Consider the following 20,148-nt stretch of genomic DNA (forward strand, 5'->3'; position numbering starts at 1 on the left):
GGGCAACAAATACTGGCCAGCCAGTGATGACCATGTCCCATGAATAAATTTTTAAAAAGTCTGTCGTGTGGTTTAAGAGTGTGGAGATTCTGACCATAGGTCACTGGTTTACTGGACTGTGTATATACTGTGAACATTCGAGTATAAGACAGATTTAGCAACTTGTGTTACCCATACAAATCTGTCTACATCAATAAAGCTGAACTGTCCTGTCTGTCCCCACTCACCCTCCTCCTGTCAAGTTGGAGCTGGGAAACCTGCAGGTTATTTTCATTTCATCCACACCATTTTTCTCTTGGTGAAAATGCAAATAGAACCTGTTTTTTATTAATCGAGACGTGAACACAAAGATTTGGGTGTTAAGGTGAACCCCAATAATTCAGTGGTTATCTGCAGAGGGAATATTGTCCAAATGGGAGTCCCACATTGGAGAGGGCTCAGGGATGGTTCATTAGAGTGATGCCAGGGATGAGAGACATCAGCAATGTGCAGAGACTGGATGAGTGGAGACGAAGGTTAAGAAGAAGGTTAAGAGGTGACCTAATTGAGGCATACAAGATGATCAGAGGGTTAGATAGAGTGGACAGTGAGAGCCTTTTTCCTCAGATGGTGATGGCTAACACGAGGGGACATAGCTTTAAATTGAGGAGTGATAATTATAGGACGGATGTCAGAGGTAGGTTCTTTACTCAGAGAGTAGTAAGGGTGTGGAATGCCCTGCCTGCAGCAGTTGTGGATTCGCCAACTTTAAAGGCGTTCAAATGGTCAGTGGATAGGCGTATGGATAACATTGGAATAGTTCAGATTAGAGGGTCATTAGATTTGTTCCACTGGTCGGCACAACATCGAGGGCCGAAGGGCCTGTACTGCGCTGTAATGTTCTATGTTCTATTCTCCTTTGTTAATTTAGCGTAGACATGAAATAAACAGGCAGAAACTGTTTCCAACGACAGGAGTCTCAATAAGCACAGAGCTGCTGATTTAAAATTAAGGTTCCAGTCTGGGCACTGACCTCACTATCCTGGGACTGTGTTCCAGTGCTGGGCACTGGCCTCACTATCCTGGGACTGTGTTCCAGTGTTGGGAACTGGCCTCACTATCCTGGGACTGTGTTCCAGTGCTGGGCACTGGCCTCACTATCCTGGGACTGTGTTCCAGTGTTGGGAACTGGCCTCACTATCCTGGGACTGTGTTCCAGTGCTGGGCACTGGCCTCACTATCCTGGGACTGTGTTCCAGTGTTGGGCACTGGCCTCACTATCCTGGGACTGTGTTCCAGTGTTGGGCACTGGCCTCACTATCCTGGGGGGTATATCTATATAAGTCGATCAGAAATCAGCTTCATTGGGTGAATTCACTAATAACTGTTACAAAAAGTTACCACCAGAATATTGTGATGATTGCAGAACCTGTCTGGCTGTTTTAGGAGATAATGGCAGCAAACACTGCTCTTTATCCAAACAGAGTGACTTATTGAAGAATTGATGTCCATTCACTGGGAGTGTTTAATGGCAGCGTACACAGTCGTCTCCTCGGTGTCCAAAGGCTTTGACATTCTGCTTTTCTGATGGAGGAACTGGAGGTCGGCGTAAAACAATTCTCCCTCGTCTAACTGAAACATGACGAGACACAGAGGGTTTTACTACCTGGGGAGAGACACTCTCCCCCAACACACAGAACAAGCCCCCACAAACTACATCCCCAACCCAACCAAACCTCCAAACCCCCACCCCCAATTCCTCCTGCCAAACCACACAACTTGTTTATTACAGGATAAAATGGTGCAGAGGCTTGTTGCCACCGAGCTGCCGTCAGCTCCCGGAGGTGAGTCTGTGTACAGAAGCCCACGCTTACCAAGGTCATCCCCGACCCTGCTCCTCCACTGGTCCCCTTGGTCATGTGAACCTTACGGTGAGGTACAATCCTTAAAGGGACAATCATCACATCCCTGCAATCTAAACCCAGGTTACACCCATCCTAATCTACATCCGGAATATCCCATCCCAAACTATACCTGGAAGAACAGCATCCCAAGCTACACCCAGAATAATTCGCATCCCAAACGACACCCAGAATATCCCATCCCAAACTTCAACCGGAATAATCTCATCCCAAACTACATCCAGAATATCCCCATCCAAAACTACACCCAGAATAATCCAATAGCAAACTACACCTGGAAGAATCCCATCACAAACTATACCCAGTACAACCTCATCCCAAACTACATCCAGAATAATCCCATCCCAAACTACACCCAGATTATCCGATACCAAACTACACCTGGGATAATCCTATTATTAGCTACATCCAGAATAATCCCATCCCTCTCTACATCCAGGATAATCACATCCCAAACAGCACCCAGAATATTCCCATCCCAAACTACAAGCAGATTATCCCATCCCAAACTGCACCTGGAATAATCCCACCTTTAGCTACACCCAGGACATCCCATTCCAAAATACACCTGGAATAACCCCATTCCAAACTACACACAGAATATGCCATCCCAGACTACACCTGCAGTTGTCCCATCCCAAACTACACCTGGAATAATCCCAAACCAAACTACACCCGGAATAATGCCATTCCAATCTATACCCAGGATAATCCCATCCCAAACTAGATCCAGAATAATCTCATCCCAAACTACACCCAGAATATCCCCATCCCAAACTACATCCAGATTATCCCCATCCCAAACTACATCCAGATTATCCCATCCCAAACTACATCCAGATTATCCCATCCCAAACTTCACCCAGAATAATCCCAAACCAAACTACACCCAGAATAATGCCATTCCAATCTATACCCAGGATAATCCCATCCCAAACTAGACCCAGAATATCCCCATCCAAAACTTCGCCCAGAATAATCCCATCCTCAACTACACCCAGAATAATTCCATCCCAGACTGCACCCTGAATATTCCCATCCCAAACTACACCCAGAATAATCCAATTCCAAACTACACCCAGAATAATCCAATTCCAAACGACACCCAGAATAATCCAATTCCAAACGACACCCAGAATAATCCCAAACTAAACTGTTCCTGGAATAATCCCTTCCCAAACTGCACCTGGAATAATCCAATTCCAAACTACACCAGAATATCCCACGCTTGGACTTATCATGCACTTTTGAATTTTTACCTTCTGGAGATTGAACGCAACCTCTGGCTGGAATCGCTCTGTAAGATGTGTGCTTTTCTGAAATTTCATGGCTGTATTGTGAATACATTTTTAGCAGTGTAATTATTGGCATAGTTAGAATGTTGTTAATTACCGTGCAAGTAACCCAGAGGCACCAGTTCAAATTCCAGCATGGCGTACGATAACATTGAATTAAATAGGCTTTTAAATCCAAATAGTCAATGCTGATGTTAATGTTCCACAGAATCCCAATCAGCATATCCTCCTATTCCCTTCTCTGTTGTGCACTTAGACAGATTCCTTTTTAAAATGGAGTGATTGTGTAATTGAACTCAGTGAATTTGTGGGCCAGCACCCACAGTGGCACAGCTGTCTCACAGCACCAAGGACCTGGGTTTGATTCCCAGCTTGGGGTCACTGTCTGTGTGGAGTCTGCATGTTCTCCCCATGTCTGTGTGGGTTTCTCCAGGAGCTGATTTCCTCCCACACTTCAAAGATGTGCAGGTTCGGTAAATTGACTCTTGGTGTCAGGGGGATCAGGCAGGGTAAATACGCTGGTGGTGGAGATAGGGCCGGAGTGGGATTATTGTTGGTATTGGCTTGATAGGCTGAATGGTCTTTCTGCACTGTAGAGATTCTATGAAAATGGTCATGAAAGCTGCCGGGTGTCCCTAAAATCCCAACAATTCATTAATGTCCTTTGGTGAAGGGAAGTTGCTTTTTCTACATGATCTGGTCTGCAACAGGCATGATGTGGATAATTCCAACACATCAGGAAAGTGACCTAGCTGCTCACCACTCATTGCAAAAGGCCCACCAATCAGCATGCTCTTTGGGCAGCTGGAATTGGCCCATATAAATATAGCCTTACCAGCATCACCCACATCCTGAAACATGCTGACTTCCAGTGAAGGTGAGACAGGGTGCTTGATCTGCTTTTTAAAGTGGAACAATTATTGTTCAGAAGGAGAGAATAAAATGTTACATTCAAAAGAAACAGTTTTCATGACACAAAATATAAAGGTACTTTTGAGCTGGAAAATATTAAGTTTATCGTGTCATTCAAATATATCAAAATGCTTCGTATAAGATGATGAAAGGGATGGATAGGACAGAGGTGGAGAGACTCTTCACGCTCAGAAAGGACAGTAGGACTAGGGGGCACAGCCTCAAGATAAACGGGGGGCGGTTTAGAACGGAGTTGAGGAGGAACTTCTTCACTCAAAGGGTGGTGAATCTCTGGAATTCTCTGCCCGTTGAAGTGGTGGAGGCTGCCTCGCTAAATATTTTTAAGACGCGAGCTGATGGGTTTTTGATAAGCGAGGGGATTAAGGGTTATGGGGAGAGGGCAGGAATGTGGAACTGAGCCACAACAGATCAGCCATGATCTTATTGAATGGCGGGGCAGGCTCGAAGGGCTAGATGGCCTACTCCTGCTCCTATTTCTTATGTTCTTATGTTCTTAAATGCAGAGACTGGTGGGGTGAAAGGTGAGGAGAAGAGGGACCCTGTCCTAGTTCTGGGAGGGAGGGGAAGGGGTGAGGGCAGAGGGCAGGGGGCAGGGAAATGGGTGGAAGATGGCTGGGTGCCCAGTCAAACAGAGTGGTGGGAAAGCTTGGTTCAGGATAAAGGCAGGTGATTCAGACGGACTCTTTTTGAAGGTGGCATCACCAGAACAGATGTGATGGAGACGGAGAGACTGGGAAAATGGGATGGAGTCCTTGCAGGGAGTGGGGTGTGAGGAGCTGTAGCCGAGGTAGCTGTGGGAGACGGTGGGCTTGTAATGAGTGTATCCCCTTACGTCCTGACCTCAGTGAATTCAGGACTCGACACAATGCTGAACTCTTCTCCCATCTCCTTTATCTCCACACACACTTCTTTGTGGAGTTTATTCTCACACAATTCGTTAAACAAGGGTGGAACATTTGCAATTCTCCAGTCTATTTCATACAATCATAGAATCCCGACCTAACCAGCACATCTGTGTTCGGAGACCGGAGCACCCGGAGGAAACCCACGCAGACACGGGGAGAATGTGCAGACTTTGCACAGACAGTGACCCGAGGCCAGAATTGACACTTGGAAATATGATATTATTGTTATCAGAGAGACACGACTGAGGGAGGGGCAGGACTGGCAGCTCAATAATCCGGGTATAGAATCATCAGGTGAGATGGAGGGGGTGGGTGGTTGTAAAAGAGGAGGTGGTGTCACAATATTGACCCAGGAATCAATGACTGCAGTGAGGAGGGATGATATCTTAGCAGGATCCTCAAATGAGGCCCAATGGGTGGAATTTAAAACTAAAAAGGGGACAGTCACTTTACTGGGAGTGTACAATAGACCCCCAAACAGTCAAAGAGAGAGAGAACAACAGATATGCAGACAAAACTCAGAGAAATATAAAAATAATAGGGTAACAATGGTCGGGGATTTCAACTGTCCCAATATGAATTGGGAGAGGCAGAGTGTGAAAGGTGGAGAGGGGGTGGAATTCTGACAGTGCACCCAGGAGAGCATCCAGGAGGCAGGGGGTGGCAGTGGGGGAGCAGAACCAATATCCCCCGGGACCCCCACCCCTTCCACACCCCTTCTCCACCAAATTTCCATCCCCTTACCTGGCCTTGGTGGGATCACACCTGGAGTATTGTGTGCAGGTTTGGTTTGTTTATCTAAGAAAGGATCTGGTTGCCAGAGAGGGAGAGCAGTGAAGGTTCACCAGACTGATTGCTGAGATGGTGAGAGTGTCGTATGAGGAGAGATTGGGTCGATTGGGCCTGTATTGACTGGAATTTGGAAGAATGTGAGGGAATCTCATTTAAACACATCCTTGGGTAAGATTTTAAGGATGGTGAGTGATTGGCCCTCACCATCGCTACATTCAGAGTGTAACACACAGCAGCTGACTCTCAATCCCCGACTGCCCTTTAACGCTCACTGGAACAGAACGGGAGTGGAAAATCCCTGCCCCTGATTCCCATTGACTCCAGTTTTGATCGGGCTCCTTGATTCCACACTCAGTCAAATGCTGCCTTGATGTCGAGGGCAGTCACTCTCACCTCACCTCTGGAGTTCAGCTCTTTTGTCCATGTTTGAACCAAGGCTGTAATGAGGTCAGGAGCTGAGTGACCCTGGCGGAACCCAAACTGAGCATCCGTCAGCAGGTTATTGCTGAGTAAGAGCCTCTTGATGACACTGTTGATGACCTCTCCCATCACTTTGCTGATGATGATACAATATACTATTCAGAGCTTCTCTGTCTCAGATGGAGATGTGGTTTACAATTTCACAGAGACATTCTTCAATTCTTCAATCCCTAAACCCGAGCAGGATGGCAGGTTGGTGATGGCGAGAGTCAATGTTGTGTGGAACAGTTTACAGGAGGTCATGAATACATTGACATCATGGATTTATCATTTGAAAATTCACTTTGACATCAATATTCCATTTTGGGGAGAAAAATAAGACCAGATTGTTTGGAAATGAAGAATGTAAATAGATATGGGAGGATCTGGGAGAATAAACACACATATCACTGACAGGAAAAACACAGACCAATAAGGTCATCACAAAAACAAAACAAAGGCTGAGTTTTATTTCTCGAGGGATAGGATTGAAAAGTAGTGACGTTTCACTGAGCTGTTATCAATCCTCACTTCCTCACCATTTGGACCACAGTGTACATTTCTGGTCACTATTTTAGAAAGAAGATGGAGAGGCTTTGAAGAAAGTACAAAGAGGTTTCACAAAGAACACATCAGGACTGGATTTAATTCCAGTCAGGAAAACATAATTGGGCTGGGTTCTTTTCTCTTGTAAAGAGAAGACAAATGATTATTTGCAAATTCATTCACGGGATGTGGGTGTCACTGGCTGGGTCAGCATTTATTACCCATCACTAACTACCCTCCATCTCAGCAGCCATTGTTCAGACTCAACCACATTGCTGTGGCTCTGGAGTCACATGTAGGCCAGACCGGGTAAGGACGGCAGATTTCCTTCCCGAAAGGACATGAGTGATCTAATGGAGATGTTTAAAATGATGGAAGGTTTTGATAGCGTGACAGAGAGAGTCTCCATTTGTGGAGGAGAATGAAAAGAGAGAGCATCGATATCAGATAGTCACTAATCAATCCAATGGGAAATGGAGAAGAAAGATCTTTCCTCAGAGAGTGGTCAGAATGTGGAACTCACAGCAAGTGGCTCAAGTGTTCCGATGCAGCTGATGTCACTGCTGAACAAGTTAGAGGCCAGGGTGGAAGCTGGTTTGATGGATTTTTTATTTGGATCCATGGATGGAGCTGCTGAACAGAGTCACAGGACTGCCAATCAACTCTGAACAAAAGATCAAACATTTATTCAAGAAAAGATTGGCTACAACACACTATTCCTTCACCCAGCTAGACTTTTACAGATATGTACAGATTGTTAGGGATAACACAAGTAACTAAATGCTATCTTAAACTGGAATATACTCAGTAAGCACACAGTCCATATAAACCAAGAGAAAAGTTGTGCTTGGAAATCCCACACTCTGAAACTAAGTGACAGCTGCCACCAAAACAATTTCTATTGATTTCTCTTCCATTCTACCTCCACACCTAAACTCCGCACCCCCCCCGCCGACTTCTCCCATCAATCCACCAGTGGTAATCACACAGTGAGCCAATTGGCCTCACTGGTTCTCTGACTTTCACATGAGGATTTCCAACCATTTTTCTCAAAGAACATACCTTGGAGTCTTCACCCAAATGATGCTTTTACTCGGTGTCATCACCAAGGATCTACCTCCAGGTTTTCAACCTCTCCTTCTGGTATTCCTCTGCCCCGGATTGCCACATGCATTCTAGCTTCACCTCCCACACACTCTCTCAGACGCCCAGTTGTGCCAACAGAACACAACTGCTTCACAGGCTGCACTAACTTGTTACCAATCTCCCACAAGCTGACATGCCCCAGGTCTGTACCCTGCAGCTCTGTCCTTAACTTGAAGCCTCTCTCTCTACTCCTGACTTCACTGAACACAACCTTTTCCCAGATTTCTGTTTTTCATTCCTTTATCTTTACAGTTTTCCTGGAACTGCGTTCTGTCCCATTCCCTGGTCTTGAGGACTTTCTGTTCTGTAGCTTGGGGCTAGCTTTCTGTCGCTGTGCATTGTCCCACATTTTTTCGCAGTTTCTGAGAGAGTTGCTGACTCCTGGGTTCATTTCTTTCAACTGAACTAACTGCTCTGAGTGTCTGTGTGTGGCCCCTGCTTACTGAGCAATTGCCTCTTTATTTAACCCTGTATTAGCTTTAACATTGTAAAACCATCATTACAATGCAGACATCTAAACCGTGCTACAGACTCGCAAGCAACTTCTAAAAACAAAATTAAAGTTGAAGATTTAACCCTTTTAGCACAAATACAGAATCACAGAATGAAGGTTAATTGAAGCGAGAACTTATTTCAAATCCCCACAAAGACAAATATAAATTCTTTAAAACCTGCTCCATTTCCTCATTGATGCGATTGGCATCGATACAGTTAAGGGAAAGTTAGTCAGCAAATAAGGAAGAGTGGTGGGATTTTTTTGATTCATTCCCGGGAGATGGGCATCATTGTCTGGTCAGCATTTATTGTCCATCCCTAGTTGCCCTTGAGAAGGTGGCGGTGAGCTGCCTTCTTGAGTCGCTGCAGTCCATGTTCTGCGGGTTGACCCTCAATGCCGTTAGGGAGGGAATTCCAGGATTGTGACCCAGCGACTGTGAAGGAACAGCGATATATTTCCAAGTCAGGATGGTGAGTGATTTGGAGGGGAACTTGCAGGTGGTGGTGTTCCCCTGTATCTGCTGCCCTTGTCCTTTCAGATGGAAGTGGTTGTGGGTTTGGAAGGTGCTGTTGAAGGATTTTTGGTGAATTGCTATTGGGTTTTTTGTGACATGTAATTAGTGAATAGGCTTTGGGGAGTCAGAAATTGTGTTACTATTTGTAAAATTCCCTCTCTCTGACCTGCTCTGGTGATCACAGTATTGATAAGGCCAGTCCAGTTCAGTGCCTGCTGAATGGTAACCTCCATGATGTTGATAGTTGGAGATTCAGTGATGGTGATGCCATTGAATGCCAAGGGGAGATGGTTAGATGCTCTCTGGTTGGAGATGGTCTTTGCCTGGCACCTGTGTGGTGTGAATGTTACTTATCAGTTGTCAGCCCAAGGCTGAATGTTGTCCGGTTTTGCTACATTTGGGCTCAAATTGTGTTGGCTTTGATGGGCAGAATGGCCTATTTCTGTGTGTATATTCTACACAGCTCTATGAAATCTGAGGTACACTGCTCACCTGGATTTTCTAAGATAGTCGAGTCTAAAACTACTGAGAGAAATAAACTCAAGCTGAAAATTAGAGTGATAATTAGGGAGATTGAAATCTGAAGTTTACTGTTATAAACACCATCTGGAATTTCTTCCAGCCCCACACAAACCTCCTCGATCCTATTGACCATCCGACCACACTTCTGGTGTCAGTAATCACCATGAGAATGGCTGCAGGGATGAGGAACTTCAGTTCTGAAGATAGATTGGAGAAATTGGGAGTCTTCTCCTTGGGGAAGGGAACATTGAGAGGAGATTGAATTGAGAACGTAATGGAGAATGGGGAAATGGGGTGAAGGGAGGTAGATTGGTGAGGAGCTACAGAGTCGCGTGGGGAAATGGGGAAAGATGCTGGGTAGAATTGGGGAAGTGGGGAGAATGTGAGGATAAGGAGTTGATCAATGAAATGAGGACACTGTTTTAAACATTTTCCTGATGGTCCCGATGTCCCTGCTCTCAGAATGGGATCATCTGAAACATTATCTTCTGTAGTTCAGGAATCACGAGTTTGTTTATTGCCTGTTCAAACAAAATTAAAAATACTTCAGTTTCCAAAATGAATCCTGCAGCAAATGTGAGAATAAAGGATCTTTTCCCATCCTCTGATCAGAGTCTCCAGGTTGTAATTCCGTTATTAATGACTAGAAACTCCAAGACTTTATCTCCAGCCTGAGCTGAGTGAGTTGATCCCAGATGGAATGGGAGTCGGGGCTACAGTTGGTCTTTGCACTGAGGGGGTAGGAAGTGAAATTGTTCAGTATTCCCACTCCACATATTGGGAACCATGGTGTGAAATGTGTGTGTGCGTGTTACTGAATGTATGTGTGTAAGTACATGTGTGTTTGTGGATGTTTGTGTGTCTATGTACATTTGTAAGTGTGTGTCTATTTGTATATATTCAGGTCCTGGTGTATATGTGTACTTGTATTTGTGATATATCACACACAGCATTCAGTGTGTTAGCCCACGGGGTTAATAATGGTCCATTGCCACACTGGACTCACAGCTCTCTGTCAATTCTATGCAGTGTTGTGGTTAAGGGTTCATTCTGAGTGAAAGTTTCCCTCAGTTTCACCATTGATACAAAACGGGACATTCTAAAAATGTGAAGGTTATGTGGATTATCCGTGATAAATTGCCCCTTAGTGTCCAAGGATTGTCGGTTAGGTTATAGAACATAGAACACTGCAGCACAAACAGGCCCTTCGGCCCACAAGTTGCGCCGGTCCCATCTATACCTACCAAGCCATAGAACTATCTGTAGCTCCCAATGCCATTAGATCCCATGTACTCATCCAGAAGGCTTTTAAAAGACCCCAGCGAGTTCGCCTCTACCACCACCGACAGCAGCCGATTCCACTCACTCACCACCCTCTGAGTGAAAAACTCACCCCTAACATCTCCTCCGTACTTGCTTCCCAGCACCTTAAACCTGTGTCCTCTCAGAGCGACCATTTCAGCCCTGGGAAATAGCCTCCGAGAATCCACCCTATCTATTCCTCTCAACATTTTATAAACCTCTATCAGGTTGCCTCTCAGCCGATGTCTCCAGGGAGAAGAGACCTAGCTCCCTCAACCTATCTTCATGAGGCATGCCTCCCAATCCAGGCAACATCCTTGTAAATCTCGTCTGCACCCTCTCAATAGCTTCCACATCCTTCCTGTAGTGAGGCGACCAGAACTGCACACAGTACTCCAAGTGGGGTCTGACAAGGGTCCTATAAAGTTGCAGCATTACCTCCTGTCTCCTAAACTTAATCTCTCGATTAATGAAGGCCAGTACACCATATGCCTTCTTGACCACATCCTCCACCTGCAAGGCCGATTTAAGAGTGATATGGACCCGGACCCCAAGATTCTTCTGCTCTTCAACCCAGCTAAGACTCCGACCCTTGATATTCTAGGCTGATAATTCATTGTAAAATGCCCCTTAATGTTCAAAGTTGTAAAGGTTAGATGTGTATGATTGGCCATGGTAAATGCACAGGGTTACAGGAACAGGGCTGATAGAAGGGCATGGGTGAGACGTTCTTTCAGAGAGTCATGCTGACTCGATGGGCTGAATGGCCTCTTTCTGCACTGTCGGGATTCTGTGGTTCTAAATCAGTTGCTTTTCCTGAACCTTGTTGAAATGGAATAGAAACATACCTTTAAGGTCACTGTATATAGACTCACGTCTTTGCTGTAATGCCTAACAGAAAATAGAGACATGTTAGAGATTGTGATCCAGTAACATGTACAATGAGAAGCTTATTTGGAATATTTTTACATTCTAATAACATTCCCTTCAAGGTGACAGTAATTTATTTGACTCGATTTGGATGGACAGCTTCCCGAATTCCTATGTGTTGGCTCAGTGGAAGCAAGCTTGAATTTGAGGCTGATTGTGGCTTCAAACCCCAGTCTCGAGATTTGATTCTGTAACCCAGGCTGCCTTTTCTGTGCAGTACCGAGGGAGTGCTGCAGTGTCAGAAGGGCAGTCTTTTGGACAAGGTGTTAGACCGAGGCCCTCTGTCAGGTGAATGTGCTGAATCTCACAGCACGACTTTGAAGCAATGCCTTCACTCAAAGGGTTGTGAACCTTTGGAACTCGCTACCCCAGAGGGTGTGGGTGCTCCATCATTGAGAGAATTGAAGGCTGGGATGGACAGATTTTGGGTCTCTCTGGGAATTAAGTGGTTTGAGGAATGACTGGGACAGTGGATGTGAGGGGGAAGATTGGCCTTGGTTGTGTTGACGAGTGGAGCAGGCTGGAGGGAGCACAGTGAATCCTCACCCCATATTTATGATTTAATATTCTAAAAGCAGCAGAGCTCTCCCTGTGTTCTTGCTGGGTTCCAATTGTTTCCTTTCTATCCTAAACAACAATGACTGCACGTCCAAAGCTCTTCACTCGGTGTAAAGGATTTTGAGGTATTTGGAGGTTGTGCGAGGAATATTAATGGAGGGTTCTCACTCTCTCTGAGAATTGTGCGACACAGAGAGTGGCCACAGCTTTGTGAGGTTGGCAGTGATCATGGAGACAGGGGATTGGGAATGAGAGCAGAGAGTCTGTGCTGCTCCAGGGGGAGATAATGAGGTTTATCCCTGTGGTTTGGGGAGGAATGGGTGATGGTGTGAGGCTGGGATTGGACAGGAATGAGATTGGAAAGTGGAGATAGTAATTCACCAGCACACTCAGCCAATGACATGAGAATCCAGTGGGAAATCCAACATGATTGGATATTTGTTCAGTCACCCAGCCCATTCCCATTGCTTGTGATTGGTGGATAGACTTGTCAATACAATACTTGGGACCAATGAGATCGCAGAAAGCGGAAAACTTTGAGCACGTGGTGAATGTTGATCCTCAGACATATCCCAGTGCATTGTGGGGAGAGATATTTACCATGTACGTTGAGTCCAAGTCTGCTGGAGAATCTTCCAATTTCTGTAACAAGATGTAAACTGTAAAGATTAGATCAAGGAGTTATTGTAAAAATGGGAAAGTAATAAATCCTCATGGCAAATGGTCAGGAATTATAATCTGGAGACATTTATACTTCCATGAATCTGCTGATTTCTGAAACACTTTAATTCAGCAAGCGGTAAAGTACATGTGGTGACTGTCCCTTTAAAGGGAACACAGCAGCAGAGGGTCACCTGCCTTGAGGCACTGATTGAGACAGAGAGTGGGTCATCACCCCACGGGCTGGAGTCCTACCTTACACAGAGACAGTCTGAAGACATTGAGGGACTGGGACAGCCGGGGGATTGCCGGTCTCTGCACAGTGTTTCCAAATGAATAAACTCCCTTTGTGTTCCTGACAAAGTCTGTAACGTGCATCATTACAGTTCATTACAAACACAACCTCTCACAGAAACTTTCCAGTGCAAGCAGAGGCCCTTCAGCCCATCGGGTCTGTACTGACTCTCTGATGGAGAATTCTACCCAGTCCTACTCCCTGCCTTATCCTCACAGCCTTGCACATTCTTTCTTTACAGATATCAATCTCATTCCCTTTCCAATACCTCGATGGAACGTGCCTCCACCTCCCTGGTGCTGAGCTGGAATTCTGAACCGCCCCAGTCCCTGCGGTTCTCTGTTAGAGAGAGTGAGAGGGTGATCTGTGAGGAGGATGCAGAGATAATAGCAAGTGTCCCATTTGCCTTTTTAACTCTCCTATTCACGTGTTCTGTCACCTTCAGGGATCTGTGAGTCAGTGCTCCAAAATCCACCTGTCCCTCTGAGCTTCCAGTGTCCTGCCATTCATTAATGCTGGCCTAACCAGCGACACCCACATCCCGTGAAAGCAATCTCATCTCTCTTCCACACATCTCCAATTCTCACTTTGATACAACGGGAGGGAGAGCCTTCCCTATACTGAGGGTGCATTGTGGGTCGGAATGGAGTTCCTCGAGAGAAGCAGAGGTCAGGCAGCAGCCAGGAGAAGGAGAGAGTACAGGAGAATCTGACCAACCTATTCCCAATAGTTCCTCATGAGTGAGGGGGGTGTCTCTGCATGATGGGGTGTGTGTGTGTGAAGTGGAGTGTGAAGGGAAGTCTAAAGGGGTGTGTGTGAGAGGGGGTGTGCATGTGGTGGAATGGGAACATTCCTCTCCAGGTTGAATTTAACTTTCGGAGTTAATGATAACTCGAGTTTCCTGCAGTTTCTTCGGAAATTGGTTCACACAAACCAAAGGATTTGGAAAAGATGCCGCCACATTCTTCAAAAAGAATTGAAAAGTGCTTCTGCTGACAGACAGGTGGTGTGGGGAACTCAGTGCAGGTTGTTCTCACTCTCCTGTCTGTAACACTGCAATGATTTGTCATTCTTACAGTAATATGGATGGTGCTCCTGTGGAATACAATGTACTGCCTATTTTGGAAGCAGTTTGCAAAGCTGAAGTATGAAAAATACAGTAAAACACAACAGCTGGACGACATTTCCTTACCAAGGCAGAAGAAGCTGCTCCTCGTTTGCTGCGCTGGGTTTGATCTAAAAGGAAACACAACGATGTTACTTCCGAATATATCCACGGAAAGATGGAGCTTTTTAAACTTGGAATGAGAGCGATTGAAAAATGCCCGTGTCACCTTGGGCAGTTTTCTCAGAGTGAAGCTAATGGGGGAGATGGGGATTATTCTCCATCAGCTGCACTGTCTTCAAAAACTCATCATCCAAATCAGAATCTCACACAACAGGAGGAGGCCATTCTCCCCATTCAGCCTGTACTAGCTCATTAATAGACCCATTGTGCTTCATCCCACATTCCTGCTTTTTATCCACAATCCTGGAAATTCCTCATCCTCCAGCACTTGTCCAACTCTCTTTTCCCATTATTTCTGGAATCAGCTTCCACCACATTCCCAGCTCGAGTATTCCACATCCCGACAACTCTCATTTCTCCCCATCTGCCCTCTAGATCTTTACCCAGTGATTTGAAATCGATGATCGCTGGTTACTGATCCGTTCACCAGAGGGAATAGATTTTCTCTCTATCAAAACCTCAGCATCTTTAAACTCTTTACTGGGTCAGATCTGAACCTTCTCTATCCCGAGGAATCCCTCTGTGAATGGACAATGTGCTCCATCTACAAAGGCATGATCACTACATGCTGGTGACACAGAGGAGGCTGTTCCTTTCTGGAAGTTTCTATCTCTTTGGAGCCACTGGCTGCAGCATTGCCAGACTGAGGGGGTGTTTCACAGTGCAGCGACAAGGCTGGGGGCAGCCTCCTGCCATCTTCATTCTGTAAGATGTAGATTTACAACCTTTAACAGGAAATTCTGTCAGTCAGACAATGAATTGGTCAAATTATTAGCAAGTTAATTACATCACAAAACTATCAACATCAAAGGGACATCTGGGATTGAGAGTAATTCCTGCCAAACTTTGCAATAATGATTGAATTAGTTTACTTACTATCCACTGTTGCGTACACAGGGTTCTGGTCTCCATCAGGATCCCTAAAGAAATGCCACACATTAGCTTCATTGAGGCTTTACCACAGAACAGCGCTGTAATATTCACACTCTGGGTGGAGATGCAGTTTAGATTTTTCAACATGGATTTCCCATCTGAGTTTTTTATGGAAGATTTCACGGATGAACAAGATCGATCGATTCATTCCCTCAATAAACAGAACTTGCTCTAGCAATAACACAAAGAATTTGACCAAAATCAGAAGGCATGCTGGGAAGCTTGATCAGGATGGGTAAATATGATTGGATTGTTTCCTTGTGGGGAGGGGAATGGCTGAAGTAGGCTGCTTACACAGAGTGTCCATTCGAACTGTTCTCACTTGGTCTGAGCATCATGAGGGACTGTGCAGCGAGCGAGACACAGGCATGAAACCAGCGCTCTGATCGAGTTCATTAGGTGGGCTCGGTGGGGAATTATCCAGCACTTATATCCTGAGGGTGATGTTTCGTACTTTAACTGTTCAAACCTTCCTGACTCTCAGCAGCAGTTAGGTGCCTGTTGGTCAGTGCTGGAGTCAGTGTGATGCTGTGACAGTTGGAGATGACTGGCACCAGTTGAGTATCTGGACATGTGTGGCTCTCATCAGTAGCAGGTCACTCCCCGTGAACTGTACACTACAAGGGAAAAGTTACTGCTCACTAAAAGCAGCAAGTTATAAAATAGTGCCCCTGTCCAGTTACAGCAACAGACACAAGATGAATCATATTTACCTTGGTGTGGAGTTCCTTGCTGAATAGAACCTCTTTTTCACAAGATAACCTGTGAGCAGAGCAATGCAGAACAAGACAACCAAGTACAGAATGATAGCCAGGCTGAACACATCGGGATCTGAAGTCGAGGGATTAATGTCGGATGATTCTTCTGTAAAATGTCAGAATGTTACACACACTACAGCTTCAGTTTGAGTAATATACATCGACCGGAATGGAAATAAAATCAGACAGAACCTGTTTCCGTCAGATTCTGCTGAACACATTCGGGTAAAATTGTCCCTTTCATACGGGGCAAGTTAACAGCCTGGAATGAAAGGCCAGTGCCACAGAATGGCTTCTTCCTCTAACATTGTTGCCTTTTTTTATGGATCTGAAACAAGCCCAAAGATCAGTCGTACAGCAGGGCAGAGACCCCTGATCCAATGGCAGTTTGCACCAATACCAAAGAATCGCAGGGGAACATTCAAAAAAATCCCAGAACTTCCAAACGCTTGTTTGTGTGAAGTTGGGAGGATGAGGAATGATCCGCCTTCCCCTGCCTGTCCACACTCACCAAACCTCACTCACTCAGCAACCATCTCTCCAGTGCTGCACCCAGAGGGATGTGGATGCTCCTTTGTTAAATACATTTAAGGCTGGAATAGAGAGATTTTGCTCTGTCGGGGAATTCAGAGATACGGTGGCAGAGAGACGGGGTTTAACTGGAGTTGGCAGACGCACCTCTGCAATTTCAACCCCAGGAATTAAACTTGAAGTTGGGTACATTTCTTCCATCGACAATGTGCTGAAGTTAGTATTGATTTGGAACCTACATTGCCTGTCTAAAATATAACAAAAGGATGCTGATGCGATCTAAAGGTCGATGTAATGAAAAAAGGCCCAGATTGAGTGGACGTGGTGAGGATGTTTCTACTGGTGGGAGAGACTGGAACTCGAGGGCACAACCTCAGAGTGAAGGAACACTCCTTTAAAACTGAGATGAGAAGGAATTTCTTCAGCCAGAGAGTGGTGAATCTGTGGAACTCATTGCTACACAGGGTTGTGGAGGCCAGGTCATTGAGTGTCTTTAACACAGAAATAGACAGATTTTTGATCAGTAAGGGGGTCAGGGGATATGGGGAGAAAGCAGGAGAATGGGGATAAAAATCCTATCAGCCATGATTAAACAGGAAAGCAGACTCGATGGGCCGAGTGGCCTAATTCTGCTCCTCTATCTGATGGTCTTATGGCCGTACGGTGAGCCGGCAGTGAATGGAGTTGCAGCCCAAGATCAGCCATCATTTGTAGTGGAGTTCCCCAGGGCTGAGTGCTGGGATCTTGCTTTTCCTCAGATACATGAATGACCGAGCCCTTAGCGTACAGAGCACAATTTCAACATTTATGGGTGATCTGAAACTTGAGAATATTGGAAACTGTGAGGAATATCGTTTGGAAATTCAATAGGACAGAGACAAAATGTTAGAGTGGGCAGACAGGTGGCAGATAAAGTTCGACACGGAGAAATGTGAGGAGATACATGTCGGTGGGAAGAACATAAAGAGACAATGTAAATAAGGGTTACAAATGTAAAGGGGACGCAGAAACAGAGGCAGCTGAGTGTGTGAATGTATAATTCATTGAAGCTGACAGGACAGGTGGAGAGAGCAGTTAATAAAGCACACAGTCTCCTGGGCTTTGGAGAAGGATTGTAGAAATTAGGACTGATTTCCATGGGGGAGAGAAGGTGGAGAGGAGATTTGAACCATAGAACCAGAGAACACTACAGCACGGAAAGAGGCCCTTTGGCCCTTCTTGTCTGTGCCGAATCATTTTTCTGCCTCGTCCCACTGACCTGTACCTGGACCATATCCCTCCACACCCCTCTCACCCATGTACCTGTCCAAGGTTTTCTTAAATGTTAAAAGTGACCCCGCATTTATCCGGCAGCTCATTCCACACTCCCACCACTCTCTATGTGAAGAAGCCCCTCTAATATTCCCTTTAAACTTTTCCCCCTTCAGGCTGAATGGCCTCCTCCTGTCCTGTAGGGACTCTATGATTCTAGGATCTGTGACTGCCCTGGTTCCAACAGAGCTTGTTGAAGAATGAATCATGGAATTACATTCCACTGAAACTACAGCAGAGGAACAGGCCCTTCGGCCCGCGTAGCCTGTGACAACGCGATGCAATTGTAAAGATCTTTGGTCTCTATGTGGCCCCTATCGCCCTATTCGCTGCCTATTCACGTATCTGCCATGATGCCTCTTAAACATTGCTATTGTATCTGCTTCTCCCACCTCCTCTGGCAGTGCATTCCAGACACTTACCACCCTCTGTGTAAGATAACTTATCTCTCACATCTCCTTTAAACTTTTCCCCTTTTACCTTAAACCTGTCCCCAAATAATTGACATATCTACCCTGGGAAAAAGACGCCAACTCTCATTCTGTCCGTGCCTCTCATAACTGTGTAAACAATTATCAGGCCACCTCCTTAACCTCCAAAGTTCAAGTGTTTTAATCACCTCTTTCTGCCTCACAATCTCTCTGTCCCCTTCTCCCTCACAGACGCAGGAAAGTTCCTTTCAATGTAATATATCCACTGGCTCCAACCATTGCTCTGAATTGATTTGATTTATTATTGCCATATGTATCTGGATACAGTGAAAAGTATTGTTTTCTGAACAATGTGCAGACAAAGCATACCGTTCATAGTGTACAGAGAAGGGAAAGAAAGGACAGGGTGTAGAATATAGTGTTGCAGTCACAGCTGGTGTGTAGAGAAAGATCAGTTTAATATACAATAGGACCATTCAGAGGTCTGATGACAGCAGGGAAGAAGCTGCTTTTGAGTGACGGTGAGATCCACATTCTCATCACTGCCTGTCGACCTGTTCGAGCTGCTCTTATTCTAGAAGAGTTCAGAACCATAGAAAATTACAGCTCAGAAACAGGCCTTTTGGCCCTTCTTGTCCGTGCCGAACCATTTTTTGCCTCGTCCCACTGACCTGCACCCGGACCATATCCCTCCATGCCGCTCTTATCCATGAAACTGTCCAAGTTTTTCTTAAATGTTAAAACTGACACTGTATTTACCACCCTATCCGGCTGCTCATTCCACATTCTCACCACTCTCTGTGTGAAGAAGCCCCCGCTAATATTCCCTTTAAACTTTTCTCCTTTCACCCTTAACCCATGTCCTCTGGTTTTTTTCTCCCCTAGTCTCAGTGGAAAAAGCCTGCTTGCATTCATTCTATCTATACCCATCAAAATCTTATGCACCTCTATCAAATCTCCCCTCATTCATCTAAGCTCCAGGGAATAAAATCCTAACCTAGTCAACCTTTCTCTGTACCTCACTTTCTGAAGTCCCGGCAACATCCTTGTTAACCTTCTCTGCACTCTTTCAACCTTATTAATATCCTTCCTGTAATTAGGTGACCAAAACAGCACACTATACTCAAAATTCAGCCTCACCAATGTCTCATACAACCTCACCATAACATTCCAACTCTTATACTCAATACTTTGATTTATAAAGGCCAATGTACCAAAAGCACTCTTTACGACCCCCATCTACCCGTGACATCACTTTTAGTGAATTATGTACCTGTATTCCCAGATCTCTCTGTTCTACTGCACTTCTCAGTGTCTTACCATTTACCTTGTATGTTCTACCTTGGTTTGTCCTTCCAAAGTGCAATACCTCACACTTGTCTGCGTTAAGTCCCTCTCGCATTTTTATTCCATTTTTCTAGCTGGTGCAAATCCCTCTGCAAGCTTTCAGAACCTTCCTCACTGTCCAGTACACCTCCAATTGTTGTATCATCAGTAAATTTGCTGATAATTTACCACATTATCATCCAGATCATTGATATAGATGACAAACAGCAATGGATCCAGCACTGATCCCTGTGGCACACCACTAGTCACAGGTTTCCACTCAGAGAAGCAATCCTCCACTACCACTCTCTGGCTT

The 20,148-nt window shown here is 45.3% G+C and overlaps 1 protein-coding gene across 1 annotated transcript in view; it reads right to left on the bottom strand.

Annotated features, from left to right (window-relative positions):
- Positions 1-1,491: 1,491 nt before the first annotated feature.
- Positions 1,492-20,148, bottom strand: part of LOC145350496 (immunoglobulin superfamily member 3-like) — a 30,258-nt gene continuing 11,601 nt past the window's right edge. The window contains exons 6-7 of the mRNA XM_080199695.1: positions 12,900-12,958; positions 1,492-1,611 (exon numbers count right to left, since the gene is read on the bottom strand). Coding sequence (XP_080055821.1) covers positions 1,492-1,611; positions 12,900-12,958 — 179 coding nt within the window. The remainder of the gene's footprint in view (positions 1,612-12,899; positions 12,959-20,148) is intronic.

Source organism: Carcharhinus amblyrhynchos, chromosome 12 (genome assembly GCF_965287045.1).
Source record: "Carcharhinus amblyrhynchos chromosome 12, sCarAmb.v2.hapA, whole genome shotgun sequence".
NCBI classification, from domain to species: Eukaryota; Metazoa; Chordata; class Chondrichthyes; order Carcharhiniformes; family Carcharhinidae; genus Carcharhinus; species Carcharhinus amblyrhynchos.